General features: G+C 43.6%; 2 protein-coding genes across 3 annotated transcripts in view; both read right to left on the bottom strand.

The window, feature by feature from the left end:
* Nucleotides 1-677, bottom strand: part of LOC137425132 (fibulin-1) — an 87,404-nt gene extending 86,727 nt beyond the window's left edge. Inside the window, exon 1 of one of the 2 annotated variants that reach the window (XM_068113254.2) lies at nt 111-677. In XM_068113254.2, coding sequence (XP_067969355.1) covers nt 111-165 — 55 coding nt within the window. In that variant the 5' untranslated portion in view covers nt 166-677. The remainder of the gene's footprint in view (nt 1-110) is intronic. The other variant, XM_068113255.2, reaches the window with a different exon arrangement.
* Nucleotides 678-742: 65 nt separating this feature from the next.
* Nucleotides 743-16,879, bottom strand: part of LOC137425135 (structural maintenance of chromosomes protein 1A) — a 139,390-nt gene continuing 123,253 nt past the window's right edge. Inside the window, exons 24-27 of the mRNA XM_068113262.2 lie at nt 10,994-11,145; nt 4,533-4,602; nt 4,255-4,365; nt 743-1,921 (exon numbers count right to left, since the gene is read on the bottom strand). Of these exons, the coding sequence (XP_067969363.1) occupies nt 1,826-1,921; nt 4,255-4,365; nt 4,533-4,602; nt 10,994-11,145 (429 nt within the window). The 3' untranslated portion in view covers nt 743-1,825. The remainder of the gene's footprint in view (nt 1,922-4,254; nt 4,366-4,532; nt 4,603-10,993; nt 11,146-16,879) is intronic.

The following is a 16,879-nucleotide window of genomic DNA, read 5'->3' as shown; positions in this document are numbered from 1 at the left end:
ATTCTTGCACAGAATAGAAAAGAGATAAGAATACAAAGGCACAAATGCAAGCATTTATTACCATTTTTTTTGTTGAGCTGTACACTCCATCGTGAAGGATGGGAACGTACCTGTTAGGAGCAGCTGCAAGAAAGCCATTTCAAAACGATGTCGGAAATTCGACATTTTGATTGGCAATATGGAAAGCAGAGTTTGTCGGTTCAACAGAAGCTTATTCACCGAAGCAAGTAGAATGTTTGCCCAGACTCCCGTCCGGCCCGAAATCTGCCGAGGGCTCGGCTGGCTTGATAGAATAAAGAAAAGTGGAGATCAAAGTCAAAACAAACAAACAAAGCACTCTTTGGAGCTCACAGCCGTTCAATTGCAACTCGTTGGGCCGTAAGGAAATGCCTTCTGAAAAGGGCAAGGCTGCGCTCTTGGTACAAGTGGACAAGAAAATTCATGAGCGTGGCTTGTGGATAGCGTAATGCCTCGCATTCCAGCGCCGAAGCTTTGTTGTGGGTAGATCTTTCAAACAGCTGGGCAAAGTCGCACAGAGAATGAGCAACTGAATTTATAATGGAGGAAATCCATCGCATTTCCTTTGACTTCAAATGCAAATGTTATAAGCCCAAAAACAATGGCTCTACAATGTATACAATCACGTGTCCTCGGATACAATCCATTTGAAAGTTTTAATCCCTTTGCAAAAAGGATTTCTGAGATGGAAACTCCAAGAAATTCATTGCAGCAGTCCAGGCAATAAAAGAAACGATGATTTATTCAGAGTATACAAAGTACTACAAACAAAAATGTTGAAAACTACAAATAGAGAGAGAGCTCTCGAGTTAAAAACAAAGGAGCACAAAATGTGTGCATTCAAAAAAAAAAAATTTTTTTCAAGAAAAACAATCTCACTGAGAAATATTTCATCCATATCTGTGAACATGATTACTCGATTTTACATTCTGTTGATCTTTACTATGAGAGCAGTTTACAAAAGCTAAAAATGCACATTTTACTTTTCTCTGACATTATTCGTTTTCCAAACAGATTACGTGCATCGCTGGCTGGAGGCCATAAAGTGAAATGCAGCTGCACTGGACAGCACTACGCCGACAACAGGAAACCACGTGGTGCCAGACTTCAGGGTCTGATCCTTTGAGAAGCAACACCCACTAGGTCAACCTTGCATAATATTTTAAAAAGTATTCTCCTTATCCTGCGCAAATCAAATTAAGAACATCACAACACATGATCAAACAAGGGTGACCAGAAGACAGACCACCTTGTAGAGCATCGTTAACCTAACAGGTTCAATGATGCTCCCAGCCCCCATTACCCCACCCCCATTACATCTCCCAGGCAGTCATAATGAGCTAAAAAAAATATCCACAACCTCTGAGACACCAAGATGATAAATTCATAAGCAGCAGCATAAAGATAAATCACTGTGATATCACTATATCAGAATGCTACCTTCAAAAATATCCAAAATGGAGGACCAAGGGAGCTTGGTAAGTGTAGATTTAGCTTGTTAATCTCACAATAGAAATGTGGCACCACTTCTGTAAGTCAAAATATCATGGCAAAAATACACCAAGGAGTGTATTGCTTGGGAAGTCACTGACACCGAGGACAAACACTAAAACAGGATAAGTTTTGACCACAGCAAAAATCTTTGCAATTCAAATTCTGAACGCTTGCCATGGCTCACAAATTGATGTCCATGCACGGCACTGCTCACAACTCTTGGGCCCGAGCAAGCCAAACGTACGGAAAGATTTGTGATACATTCCCAACATGCAAACAGCAAGGAGAGCAGACGAAAAAAAAGGAACCAACTTCAGCACGGCATCCCAGTTTCCATCTCGGTCGGACCAGGCTCAGGAAACTGAGTCAGGTCAAAGGTCAACACTTTGCTGATGACACAATCTCCTTGCTGCAAAAGAAATACAGTAATGACCAAAAAATGAAATAAAGCTACAGGATTCTCGCATTTGACAAGACAAACATGCTCACACAGAAATATGCAATTAAAATCAAAGCTACAATTTTTTCACAATGATGGGAAAGTTCTATATGGCACACACGCATGCACCGCACGCACACACACACTTCAAAATGTTCTTAGATCCAAACTCAATAGTCAAGAAAACAGCATTTGTTTTGTTTATTCTTCAATATGCAGGCACCATATCTTATTCTTCTTCAGCATTATTAGCCCACTTCAAGTGGGTCAGACACGGATCCTGCTCCACCATTTGCGTCTACCGTATACCCATTCTTTATCCACAGCTTTCTCCTTCATGGCTGCTTCCACACAACCACACTATCTCGTCTTCAGACTGTGATACCATCTCTTTCCAGGTGGCATCCTCATTCTGCCCACATACTCCTAATCACACACCCATACCATCGCAATCTACTTCACTGTACCTTATTTTAAGCTTCAACCATCTTCATAGTTCCTCTGGTCTATTCTTTCCTCGCATGATATTCTCACATTACAACACAACCCATCTCAAAATCCTCACCTGAGTCTCATCTAATCTTCGCTCAAAGCTTATCATCGGCCATGTCTCCACACCATACAACAGCACCGGCCTCACTGCCATTCTATGCACCTTTCACTTCAGTCCCATCGGCATCGTTCCATCACAAAGCACACCTGTAACCTTTTCCAGTTACTTCATCCTGCCTGTATCCTAACACTCATCTTCCCATCTAACTCACCATCCTGCTGTATCACTGACCCCAAATACTTAAATTTCTGCACTTCCTTTATCTTTTCCGCTTGCATCACCACTCTGTTTCCCTCTACGACTTCACCACTCACTGTACATCTCATGTACTCTGTCTTTGACCAACTAATCCTCAGGCCCCGATATTCCAAGGCCTTCATCCACCCTTCCAAACTTTCAGCACACAACGCTGTCATCGACAAACAACGTACTCCATGGTGCCTGCTGTGTTCTCACATCAGCTGTCAGAACATCCACTACAATAACAACCAAAATTGGGCTCAACACAGAGCCGACATGTACACTGACTTCCACCCTGAAACAATGCACCACTCAATACTGCTCCCCACTTGTGTAGAGCACCCATCGTATATATCCTGGATCAGCTTCACATTTTCTCTGGCACAGATCTCTCCCTCAAATAGTTCCACAACTCTTGTCGCGACACTATCGCAGAGCATTTTCCGCGACACTATCGCAGAGCATTTTCCGCGACACTATCGCAGAGCATTTCCCGCGACACTATCGCAGAGCCTTTTCCGCGAAACTATCGCAGAGCCTTTTCCGCGACACTATCGCAGAGCCTTTTCCGAGACACTATCGCAGAGCCTTTTCCGAGACACTATCGCAGAGCCTTTTCCGAGACACTATCGCAGAGCCTTTTCCGAGACACTATCGCAGAGCCTTTTCCGAGACACCATCGCAGAGCCTTTTCCGCGACACCATCGCAGAGCCTTTACCACGACACTCTATCGCAGAGCCTTCACAGCGACACTGTTGCAGAGCCTTTACTGCGACACTCTATCGCAGAGCCTTTTCCGCGACACTCTATCGCAGAGCCTTTTCCGCGACACTCCATCGCAGAGCCTTTACCACGACACTCCATCGCAGAGCCTTTTCCGCGACACTCCATCGCAGAGCCTTTTCCGCGACACTCTATCGCAGAAACTTTAACGCGACATTGTCACAGAGCCTTTAACGCGACACTATCGCAGAGCCTTTTCCGCGACACTCTATTGCAGAGCCTTTAACGCGACACTGTCGCAGAGCCTTTTCCGTGACACTGTCGCAGAGCCTTTTCCGCGACACTGTCGCAGAGCCTTTTCCGTGACACTGTCGCAGAGCCTTTTCCGCGACACTGTCGCAGAGCCTTTTCCGCGACACTGTCGCAGAGCCTTTTCCGCGACACTATAGCACAGCCTTTTCCATGATGCTCTATTGCAGAGCCTTTAACGCGACACTATCGCAGAGCCTTTTCCGCGACACTCTATTGCAGAGCCTTTAACGCGACACTGTCGCAGAGCCTTTAACACGACACTATCGCAGAGCCTTTTCCGCGACACTCTATCACAGAGACTTTTTATTGAACAAAATTTGCTCAACACTATACACTCAATGTTCCATTTGCCAAAACAATTTGAACATCCATCATGTCAGCCAAGACACAAGTCTAAAATAGAATACTTTCACAGACCATGCCTGATGCATCGCACTTTTGCAGCTTGAAAGGGGACACACCGAGCGATCATACCTCAGGGTATACACCAATGAGAGCATCAGCACGTGTGTAGAATTCCTCCTTTAACGAGATCACAATGGCCTGGAAATTCTCCACAGACTGCTCTTTGATGTAGTTGGCAACCTGCACAAGGAGTGGACAAAGTTCAGAAGGTTGCCCCATGTATGTTGGGTCAAGGAATCCTTTAAACGTCCTCCATGGGACTTTGCCCCAACATATAGAATATGGGGTCAACCAATAACTGCTTTTTTAGTGGTCCATTATCAATTTGAATTTCCATTGAAACACACCTTGCCAATATTGGTGTTATCCAGAGCGGCATCAATTTCATCAAGAACGAAGAAAGGGGCAGCCTTGTAACTGAAAGGACGAAGAGAAAGGAAGATAGATATTCAAACAAGATATTCCATTGCACAGTAAAACTATCAGACATTGATTGACAAGCTATTTCAATCATTTGTATTCATATAAAGATGGAAAACACTAATTGCTAGTTTAATTAGTATGCCAAAGTAATATTTCATCAAAACATACTTGTACAAACTGAAAACTACTTTTGGTCATGAAATATGACAAATCTTTAACAAGCCTCGCTGGAGTAATGGTTAGAGTGTCCGCTTTGAGTCTGGAAGATTGGTGGTTCGAACCCCGGCCAAGTCGTGCCGAAGCCTAATAATGGAACGTGCTGCATCCTTGTGTGATGCTAAGCATTTAAAGGGAAAGGGCACAGACAAATAACCACACTTGGCAACTCTGGCGCAGACTTAATGGGCTGAATAGCCTCCTCCTATGTTGAAGTTCCTTGCAAGGGAAATATTATTATTATTATTATTATTATTATTATTATTAGGCGTACATCCCTTCGTTTCGCTGATTGGTTTAATCGAAAGACAGCAGGTTGTACTTGACAAACATATTACATAACTATCAGAGTGCCAATACAGATGTAAAATGAAGTATAACACGAAGTTTCTGTTGTTAGTGTGCTCGTTCCGTGTACTTTTATATACTGTGTTTATATTGCTTCGAGAAGTATTGTTATACTTCCTTTTGTGTGCCCCTCCCATGTTCTTGAAAAGGGCACCTGCTGTGGTAGAATAAACGTTACCATTGGAACCGCTAAATTAAAGTTCGAGGTCCCTCTTCTTCTTCTTCTTCCTTAATCCCAGAAATACAAGCTTTTAAAACAGGCAGGGAACTGTGATTAAAGGAAGTAATTTTTGTTCCAAGTACATAGATTATTAGCTTTCCAACGGTAGCATCTTATATAAGAAAAAAAACTAGAACGGCACTCTTCGACGTCACGACATTGACCGATATGCCTCCGACCACATTATTACATCATTATAATACTTGTATCAAGTTTGATTTAAATCCAATCAGCTGTGCCCAAGTTATCACATTTTTACCTGACATGACCTCTGACTTATTGACCCCAAAATTTAAACAGTTCATGTTTACATCATTATACATCCCTGTACCAAGTTTTAATTTAAATCCCTTCAGCTGTTCAGAAGTTCATATTTTTACCTGACATGACCTCTGACCTTTGACTTCAGGACCCCCAAAATCTAATCAGGTAATCTTTACATCATTATACATAACTGTATCAAGTTTGAATTAGATAACTTCAGCCATTCTCAAGTTATAGACCTATTGCAGACTTTGACCTTTGACCTCGTGACCCCAAAATCTAATCAGTTCATCTTTACATCATTCTACACAAGTGTACCAAATTTTGTCAGAATCCCATCACTGGTTCACAAGTTATAAGGGTAACAGCATTTTTACCTAACATGACCTCTGACCTTTGACCCCAAAATCTAATCAGTTAATCTTTACCTCATTATACATACCTGTGCCAAGGTTGACTAAGATCCCTTTAGCCGTTCTCAAGATATAGCGGTAACGAAAGCCTATTACGGACGGATGGACGGACAGACTGACAACCTGAAAACATAATGCCTCTGGCGACTTCGTCGGCGGAGGCATGAAACCATTAAGATAATGTAAAAACACAGAGGGATGAAATTACAAAAAACAACCAAAGGTAGGCATGACACCACAATAGGACACCATAATCCTCTTTGGATTACCATCACGAACATCTTTTTGACTTTAGTTGTGGGATTGGGATGGAACAACGTTTGTAACCACAAGTTCAACAATGCAACGACAAGTTGCTCTCGAAGTACGACAGCCTAAGCAAGGTGTGTATCACACATACTTGAAACTGTCTCCCATTTACATAGATCTATAAATTACTGAAACATCAATTCAACCCAATTCAGGGTAGATTTGTCACAACAAAGGTCACAAATTGAAAGGAAAACAAAGTCACATCTGGCTGGCCTAAAGCTTTATGCAAAGAAGAGACTCAGCAGAGAGGAAAATGGGAGATGGAAGAAGGTAGGAGAAAAACAAGACCGAAAGTCTAACAGCGGCGTAGCCGGGCTTGTTTAATATTTTAGTTGAAGAGGATAGTATGACGTGGGTGGAGATACCAGTCAGCAAATAATGTAAGTATTAAATTATTTTGAAGTCCTCTAAGTCTCGAAGCTGTCTGTCACCATGGAAGTGAAGAGATTGCATTGAGACACTGGTTTATTCTATATGTTGGTCAGTTAGTCAACACTATCAAAGTGACCTCAGCACCATCCTGACACACACCACCGTGTGTGTTATGAAATGAGGTGTTTTACGGCGGCCGGAATGCAAATCCCGCCAACAACCTCCTTGAGAGAGGACCCAGTGAGTTGGTACTCATTTTACCGACCTCTGAAGGATGACAGGCTGAGTCAACCCCACCTGGTGTTAATTCAACAGCAGACAACAACACAACACAACATGCATTTTAAGGCCATTTTCCCTGCGAGAGCGGGGGTTAGCCTTGCGGTCCCCATGACAATGTTCTCCATCTTGCCCTATTTTCTGCATCTCTCCTTGTTAACCCCCTTGCCCGCATTTCTTCTTCCACCATCTTTAGCCAAGTCTTTCTCGGTCTTCCCCGTCCTCTACTTCCTTCTACATTCATTGCCATCACTCTTCTCAACCAGTCACTTTCATCCTTCCTCAACACATGACCAAACCATCTCAACCTGTTCCTCTTCACAGCATCAATCACAGGCTCTATTCCCATCATCTTTCGCAATTCATCATTTGCCTTCCTCTCTCTCAACGATACTCCGCACATCCGTCGAACCATTCGCATTTCCACCCTTTCCAACCTTCGTTGCTGCTCTACGTTCATTACCCATGTCTCACTCGCATAAATCATAACACTTCTCACACATGCAGCATAAACCTTTCCCTTCAGCTTCAACGACACTCCCCTCATCATCAGCATGCCACTCAGTTCCCGAAACTTCTTCCATGCACATCTCACTCGAGCAACAGTTGCCGAGTCTGATCCACCTTCACCATTCAGCATGTCTCCGAGGTAGCAAAATGTTTTCACACCTTCCAGCTTCACGCCGTCTCCAAGATCCAACTCAACATTTCCTCCATCTGCAGCTCCCTCTGTGCACACCTTGCATTTGAATGTAGCTGCCACACTGGTTAATGACCCTCTCAGACCACTACATTTTTGATGAACCCACTCAGCGCACATTGTACATTGAATGGAGTTCACTCCGACACCCTTCCTACACACAGCACAAGGCCACTTCCCAGTTCTTTCCACCTCACCACATGCTTTACCACTTGCCATCACCTTCGTCTTTCCGATATTCACCTTCAGACCATTCGTCTCCATACATTCCTTCCACTTGTTCATCATTTCTTTCAGTCCATCCATACTTTCCACAATCAACACCAGATCATCTGCATACAACAACTCCCACGGTAAACCCTCCTTTACGTTCTGAGCCAGCACCTCCATCACAGCTACAAATAGTAGTGGACTGAGTACCGACCCCTGATGCACTCCCACCTTCACCTCAAACTCACCACTGTTCCCGTCCTTCGTCCTTACAGCTGTGCGCGCTCTTTTGTACATTGCCATCACTACTCTGATCAAACATTCCTCCACTCCTAACTTCCTCAATGCCCATGTCAATACTTTGCGTGGAACCCTATCGAATGCTTTCTCCAGATCAACAAACCCAAGAAACAACTTCTTTCTCTTCTCCATGTACTTCTCCTGCAACTGCCTCACAATGAAAAGCGCGTCTGTCGTTCCTCTTCCTGGCATAAATCCAAACAGCAGACCGGGATTCAAACTGAGGACCCGAAGATCCCAAGCCCTCCACCCTAACCGTTAAGCCAACACCAGGCTTAGGGTGGTTGGAGGCAGTCACAAGAGCCCTTAATCAAAGTTTTAATTATATATGATCTGGGGGATATGCACCCACCCTCTCCCAGCCCGTCATATATCATCACCCTGTTGTCATAATTTCAGTTCCCCCCAATCATCAAGTGTGATAATTTGCTACAAGCAAGTATATAACGTAATATATGAACGCTCCCTAAAGGATGTTGAAAGAAGCATAACTGGCAAAGCCAAATGGCATTACATTCTACCTTTCAGAAGTATAATTGTCGGCTATAAAACTCACCCAATATGTAGGATAAATATGTGAGGGACATACATACATACGGAGAGACAAACGCTGTAAACACAGGAACCAAATATCTACGCCGTAAAAAATAGTTTGTTTAATCACGAATTTGCCAGTTCTAAAAGTCTCTTTGTAAGTTTGAAGAAGAGGAAGAAGCGTTAATATATGGTTTATTCACACAGCAGTTTGAATAGAAACATTTATTATTCTACGACAGTAGAAACCTTTCAGAAAGACACGGAACAGCATACAAAATTATATAAACAGTAGTGATATTGTGCGAAACAATATCAAAATATATAAAACTACACAGAAGCAACCCACAAACACAACAACCACAGCCACGATAACAATCGAGTGTTATAAACGATTCTTATTTTTACGTTTTTTACTTCATGTGTTTCATGTGTTTATTTGTGTTTCACACTGAATGAAAAACGTCAAGGTAGAGCATGCAGATTGTGATACATGACAGGTTCAACGATATGTCTGGCCTGAACGACACAGGAATCAAAATGGCGGTATGTGGAGTCAGCCGTTGTACTGCCGTAATGACATCACATCACCCCTGTCATGTGACCAGATACTCAGCTCCGATTGGTGTACGTTTGAAGGGACATACATACATACATACATACATACATACATACATACATACAGACAAACACTGTTCTAGATGGCTTTGCCTGATGGGCTACGCCATAAAAAAAAATCTTACTATAATGTACATATGCATGTATGTATTATATGCATCTTACTGTAATGTACGAGGTCGGAAAATTGAGTACCAGTTCACTGGTAATTCCCTGTTTGTCGTAAAAAGGCGACAAAAAGGGTTGGCGGCAGGAAGGGCATCCGGCCGTAAAACATTGCTTCAAAAAGGGGACCACAAAACAACAACAACCACGGTCCCCGAAAAAGGCCAACCCCCGCTTGCGGGGAAAAATGGCCTCTAAAGGTGGTTTTTACTGTAATGTATGTATGTATGTATGTATGTATGCATGCATCTTAATATAATGTATGTATGCACAGTTTTGTGTAGTTTGAGAAGAAAGCATATACCTATTTTGGTGGTAACCTCCACCCCCCCCCCCCCCAGCCCCCGTAAATATCCTTAGAACCTGATTTTTCTATGCCATGAACAAACTTTGGTATATCACGGTTGATGAAGGTTGTTTGTGGTCAAGTTTCATTGGAACGTGTGTAGTTTCCGAGAAAAAAGCAAATGCCAATTTTGGGGGGCACACTCTCTCTTTTCCGCCTCCTCCCTCTCCCCCGTAGACTCCCTTTGGGCCTGATTTTTTTTAATGCTGTGAACAAACTTTGGTACATCATGGGCGATGAAGGTTGTAGACAAGTTTCATTGAAATTGTGTGTGTAGTTTTAGAGAAAAAAGCAAATACCTATTTTGGGGTGTCAAACCAGGACGTACTTTGACCCCCAGTAGACCCCTTAGACCACAATTTTTTTAATGCCGTGAACAAACTTGAGATGCAACGTACCAAATATCATTTTAGCCAAGTTTGGTCACAATCCCATTAGCAGTTTCAGAGAAGAAGTTACAAGGATTTTCGGACCAACGGACGGAGAGATGGCACGCAATCCCACAAGCTACTTGGAACTACGCTCCAGGTTAGCAAAAAACCAGTTTGAAAATTATGTGCATTATGGAAGTCCGCAGAACCACATTAGTTTTTTCTTTACAATATCGAGGCTCATGGAAGAGCAAGTTGATAGAGGGTACAAACTGATAGTAGTGTAAGTGAGGCAACAGTTTGACCCAATAAGCAAGGGAAATAATGAACAGTAAAATAGGAAAGAGGATGGAAGGAAACAGCAGTCCACAAGAGGGTTGTGCTTCGCAGGGTCATTTGGGGTAGAGGGTGGAATTGTGGCTTAGGATGGGGGATGACATGAGATGGCTGGGTAGGTTCCACCTGCTTGAAGCCCTGGAAGGAAGAGACAGTCTAAGATGGTTTAAGAGACAGGAGAAGCTAGGTGTGCAGTCAGATCGGACTTTGGAAGTTAAATAAAGAGGGGGTTACTGCAAGAACATGTACATCCTGCAGTTGGTGGGGAGGAGGGTGTGAAGGCTAAGAGAGCAGAAGGAGCTAGACTGGAGGAAAGGTGATTTTAAAAATCCCTTTAAAGAAAGTACAAATCCAACCTGCCAACTTATGAGAAATAATCACCTGTGGGTGGCAAAGAGAAGGGCCAAAGCTGCCACGGTTTTCTCTCCACCAGAAAGGTTGTCCATCGGACGGAAACGCTTCCCAGGAGCCACACAATTGTAGTTGATGCCATCTAGGTAGGGTTCTTCTGGGTTTTCTGGACCCAAGTATGCCTAAGTAATCGAAATAAACAAGTCAAAACATTTGGTCGCTTTGGAAAGTACTTTATTGAAAAGTCGAGCGTTTCGTTCACTCTACACCCCCGTATATATTCATTCCCTTGTTTTGGTTGTCCCACTATCAGGGCGTTGCCTTCTACCCTGCCACCACGCTCTTCCGGAAGCCTAGATTTTGCATACAAATAAGGTTAAAGTTAAATGCCACCACATTATAAGAACTTCACGATGGTAAAGTCCTATAAAAGTGAGCAATGTTCCTTTTCATGCTTGAGCCACAAAAAATACATTTATGGTTGTTGATCTGCAATCGTTTTTGACATAATACTAATTATTTTACAATACTTTTGTTACAAGCTCCCAAAAAATTGTACTTATGACTGTTGAACATAATATCCACATAAAATTTACAGTGATATTTCATCTTTATGGCGTAGCTCACAGGGCAATGCCGTCTGGAACAGCGTTTGTCTGTCTGTCCTGTGTATATATGTATATGTGCCTCACAAACATCCACCAATCAGAGCTGAGGATCTGGTCACATGACAGGGGGGCAGCAGATCCTCCACTCAGCAGATCCAGGCCCAGCTATGCCATTGTTAAACTATCGGTCTTGTTTTATGCAAAAAACTAGGCTCATGGAGGAGCGAAATGTCAGTGGGAAGCATGTTCAAAGATCAACAGCTTGTCTAAGGGGTACAAGGAGAGAAAAAAAACGTACAAGGACAATTGGCAGAAATGAAGGAGCTGGTGAGGTCAGCGAGGATACAAGACAGTGAGAGTTGGTGAGGGAAAAAGCCTGAGGTGCCAATGGGCACCTTAAAAGACAAGAGGAACAACAAACACAAGGACAAAAAAAGAACAGTTCCACAGACAAAATAATAGAGATGAAGGAATATAGGTTAACATTCAGCTTAGAATTGGGGAGGGTCATCAGGTGTGTGATTCTGAAAGAGAGAGAAGAAAGGACAGCAAAATATGCCAAAAGTGAAGCGTTAAGTAACAGTCCATCGACTTCTGCTTGCAGAGAAAAATCAGACATTCAATTGTCCCTTCAATTATTTCAAAAACCTCCCGTCGGCGAGGCCAGGTGGAGGACTAGTGGGCACATCGGCACCGGAAAGCGCTTCACGCATTATGATGGCAACAACTCGGGCCGTTTGGCGAGAAGGCCATGACGGTGAAGTAGGCTGTGGAGCCCTGGAGAGGGGCAGAACACATTTACAAGGGGCTGATGCACAGGATGGGATTGCCTGGAAGATGGGGCCTCAGACAGACAGCGGTAGACCAATGACAAGACCAGCTGTGTGGTGGAAAGGCGGTCCCTGGAATGGAGCTGGACTACAGAAGACATCCATCCATCTCTCATTCTGCTTCGTCACTCCCAGAGATGGACCTTGAGTAGAGAAACGAATGCCACCTCATCACGATTCATCTTCATCGCCATCGTTTCGTTTCCTGCCCCAAGCAGTACTTTGCCCTGTGACATGCCAGCCTGCATGACCACGGTCATCCTGCACCAGAGACCAGATAGTGTCTGCATAAGTCCTTATCTGCACCTTTATATCCAGTTGAATATGGTATTGTTGGTGCCATTAGCGGTGTTTTCTCCATTTTCATCCCTATCTGTGTCGGTCGATTGCCAGATCTGTTCCATTTATTTATTTATCGTCCTGTCCATCTTTATAGTTTCGGTCATTCCAGAGTGAATAGGGATGATGATGGTGCAGAACACCTGCATTAGCTGGGCCTATGAAGTGACAGTATTCTCTGCCGTATAGCTTCCAGAGTGCTACCAAAGGGATTGCTTTGATGAGACAAAGTGCATAGTGCATTCATCAATATTTTTATGGAAAGAAGCAACATGTCCATTGTAAAATAGTAGGGACAGATACCAAACTTATGATCAGAGATCACACAGGTGATCTGTCTCCCTGGTGATTTTCAGGCAGGGAAATTCATCAATGTGTGTGCCGTCCTCGGATGGACGTCAAACTGGACGCCATGTCTGACAGCATCAGTTGGTGAACATTTTTAAAAATCCCACAGTGCCCTTTGAAAAGAGTAGGCGAGCTATCACAGCACTCAATCTAAATTCAAAATTCCTGCCCTGACTACCACTGGAAAGGTACGGACAAGCCACCTAGTGTAATCCTTGCTGAGAGCTTGCTTTAGCAGCACCTAACCTGCTTTGGGGTATGAAGAAGAATATAGTGTATAGCAATGCACATGTCATTAACTTCAGAGGCCGAGGATACATTTAAGCTTTTGATTGCCCCCCCCCCCCCCCCCCCCCCACCAAAAGCCAATGTTAGTTTTTCAACAAACTCGAATCATTTTTTTATATACAATTAAAAAGAAAGAAAATGTGTGCCTCAGTGTGTATGTCTCTTCCACACATCCAAAACCATGAAATCTAGCGGCCCGAAGCTTTGCATGCATACTAAGGGATCTCCAATGAAGTGCATGAATGAAAACTGGGTATTTTGCTAAATTTAAACACCCCTTTTGAAGATAATTTAGGGGAGTGATCATTAAAAAAAAGAAGCTTTCCCGAGATGGCAGCACGCCATCTTGGTCAGCCGGCAGTCCAATCACGGGGTTCTTAAGCCACAATTTTGTTTCAGCCTGCTCAAGAATACCTTGTCTTGGAACAGGCCACAACCGTTTCTGTGCGATAAAGTGCTTACATTTTTTAATTTCCCTTTCCTCAATCATATAATTGAATGCCTGATCTTCATACCTATGAATCACTGCATACATCACTATTGTAGGTGCTATAGTTTTTCAAATTAGGAGCTTGAAGCGATTTCATGCATTATACGAGGCAATTTTCCACAATGAACTGTCACTGACTAATTAAAGTAGAGAATAAAAATCTGGCTTAAGATTTGAGGAACAGATCTCATGGACTAAATAAGTGTTGAAATCTGGAGTGTAATATGAAAATTTTAAGAAATCAGTGATTCTTATAACGAGGTGTATTTACTTTAAAGAAGGCTGTGATCCCTCCTTCTCCATATTTACACAACAAAATGTGAAATTGCCAAAGAATTAAGCTTAACTTTTTTGACTGTTCGGACAAATATATTGAGTGAAGAAAAGATGAAGGAATGGGTCCCAATGGCACAAGCTATGGACATGGCGACCACGGCTCGGTTCTCCACGGGGAAATCAAATTAAAGATCAAATTAAAAGAACGATTAACATAACAGGAGGATTAGAATGAGTAAAGCATGGGACAGGTGAACTAGGAGTTAAAGAGAGAATTGGAAAATACATTTTAGTGGCTGCATATCTATGCTTGCTGAAAAAAAACGAAGAAAGCAGTGCAGAAGACCCTCTTTAGCTTCTTCCAGAAGGTTGAAAGGCCTCCAGCTGATTAACCTGCCGAATCAACATCCTCAACTTATTTACAACACCAACTCCATCACAAAGAAGTGCAAAGAAGAGCCAGCATGTCTTTTTTTTTTTTTTTTTTTTTTTTTTTTTTTTTTTTTTTTTTTTTTTTTTTTTTTTTTTTTTTTTTTTTTTTTTTTTTTTTTTTTTTTTTTTTTTTTTTTTTTTTTTTTTTTTTTTTTTTTTTTTTTTTTTTTTTTTTTTTTGTATACAAGATCGAGGCTCGTGAAAGAGCGAACATTAATCACACAGAAAGACAAACCGACACATAAAACATATAACATAGGGAGCGGTAGACAAGATGGGGAGAGAGGGGGAAGGACACAAACACAACATTTGAGAGCAGGGACCGAGAGACATGGAGACATCGAGAGATCTGAGAGAGGGCGAGGGCTTTGGGGGGGGGGGGGGGGCGTGGGAAGGGGGCAGTGGGAGAGGTATAAAACATATGGACACTGCCAGGACTTCCAGGAAAGAAGTTGGAATTTCAAACAAGGTGGATCTGGGGTGAATTAGCGGGGGTAGAAAAGATCAAGGTTTTGGATGGGGGAAGATAAGAGATGGTGGTGAACAGCTGTTTTAAAGATCTGGAGGGAGGAGTGGGATTGAAGGGAGTGAGGGAGTTTGTTCCAGAGGCGGGAGAAAAGAGGAATGAAAGAGTGAAGGTGAGCGGAGAGCCGAGATTTCGGCAGTTTAACCATCAGAGGGTTGCTGGCAGATCTTGTGCGACCTGTAGGAATATTTGGGGGACAGAGCACAGAGAGAGCTGGGGGTGCAAGGCCGGAGAGGAGTCGGTAGAAGACAGAAAGACCACCTACCTGCCTGCGGTGAGTGAGTGAAAGGCCCTCAGAGATAGCTTCATCGCGGGAGATTCCAATAATTCTGAAAGCTTTGGTTTCAACAGCGTGAAGCCGAGCTAGGTGTGAGGCAGGAGCACCGGCCCATAGGGGAGAACAGTATTCCATTGAGCTGCGGATGAAAGCCTTGTATGTGGTGAGGAGCTCAGGTGTGCCGAGGAAGGACTTCGCACGACGGAGGATGCCCAGTCGGCGACTGGCTTTGGAGGCCAGCTTGGAAATGTGGTTTTCCCAAGAAAGATCATGGCAGATAGTGAGACCCAAAATCTTGAGCGACAGAACTTCTTGGAGAGGATTGTTGAGAAAGTAGATGGGAGGGTTGTCCAGTCGATCTTTTCGGAGAGACATAGTAAGAGTGTGAGATTTGTCAGGATTGAAAGACATGTTCCACTTGTTTGACCAGTCTGTGATTTTGTCCAGGTCTTCAGAGAGTGAGGAGGCAGCAGACTGCCGATCTGAGGGAAGAGGAATGGAGCGGCAGAGAGTGGAGTCATCAGCAAAGAGATAGAGAGGATTTTCGAGAGAGTCAGAGAGATCATTGATGAAGACCAGAAAAAGCACGGGGCCCAGAACACTGCCTTGGGGAACTCCAGCCTGAACAGGAAGAGGAGATGAGAGAAACCCATTCAGGGCCACACGTTGACGGCGATTAGAGAGGAAGTCCGCCAGCCATGCGTGGAGATTTCCATGGATACCAAAGGAGGAGAGTTTGGTGAGCAGAGCGGGGTGCCAGACCGTGTCGAAGGCACGTGATATGTCGAGGGAGACAGCTCTAATTTCCTGTTTGGCATTGAGGACCTCCATCCATTGTTGAGACAGCAGAAGCAGCATGTCCAGAGTAGAGTGACCTGGTCTGAAACCAAATTGATGATCAGAGATCAAGCCATTGGAGAAGAGGAAAGATTTCATATCAGAAGCAATGATGGATTCCATGACTTTGCTGATAATTGGGAGAAGGCTGATTGGTCTGTAGTTGCTAGGATCTGTTTTTGCACCTTTTTTGTGCAAAGCGGTGATGTTGGCTGATTTCCAAGCAGATGGCAGTTGACCTTGAGCAAAAGAGAGGGTGAAGAGAACAGAGAGAGGGTGAGATAGAGCAGCAGAGCAGGATTTTAGGACCCGTGGGCTGATGCCGTCGGGTCCAGTTGCAGAATCAGAGTCGAGGGTTGACAGAAACTTTTCCACCTTGTCAGGAGGAAAGGACACGGAGTCCAGGAGCAGCAGGGTACGACTGGGTATGGTGGGTACAGAGAGGGATGGGTTTGGGACACAAGATTTAGAGGCAAACACAGAGTTGAGGCATTCAGCTTTTTCACGTGCGGAGTCAGCTGTGTAGCCGTTTGAGGTAAGCGAGGGGATGGAGGGGGAACAAACACCAGAAACGGATTTGACCAGACGCCACCAGGATTTGGAAGAGGGAGACAGATAAGAGAGTTCGGTCTTGAGAACGGAGAGATATCGTTTCCTGGCACTCC

Source organism: Myxine glutinosa, chromosome 4, assembly GCF_964187855.1.
Source record: "Myxine glutinosa chromosome 4, kmMyxGlut1.1, whole genome shotgun sequence".
Taxonomy (NCBI): domain Eukaryota; kingdom Metazoa; phylum Chordata; class Myxini; order Myxiniformes; family Myxinidae; genus Myxine; species Myxine glutinosa.
Note: the sequence above shows the minus strand (reverse complement) of the source record. Positions and strands in the feature narration are given on the sequence as shown.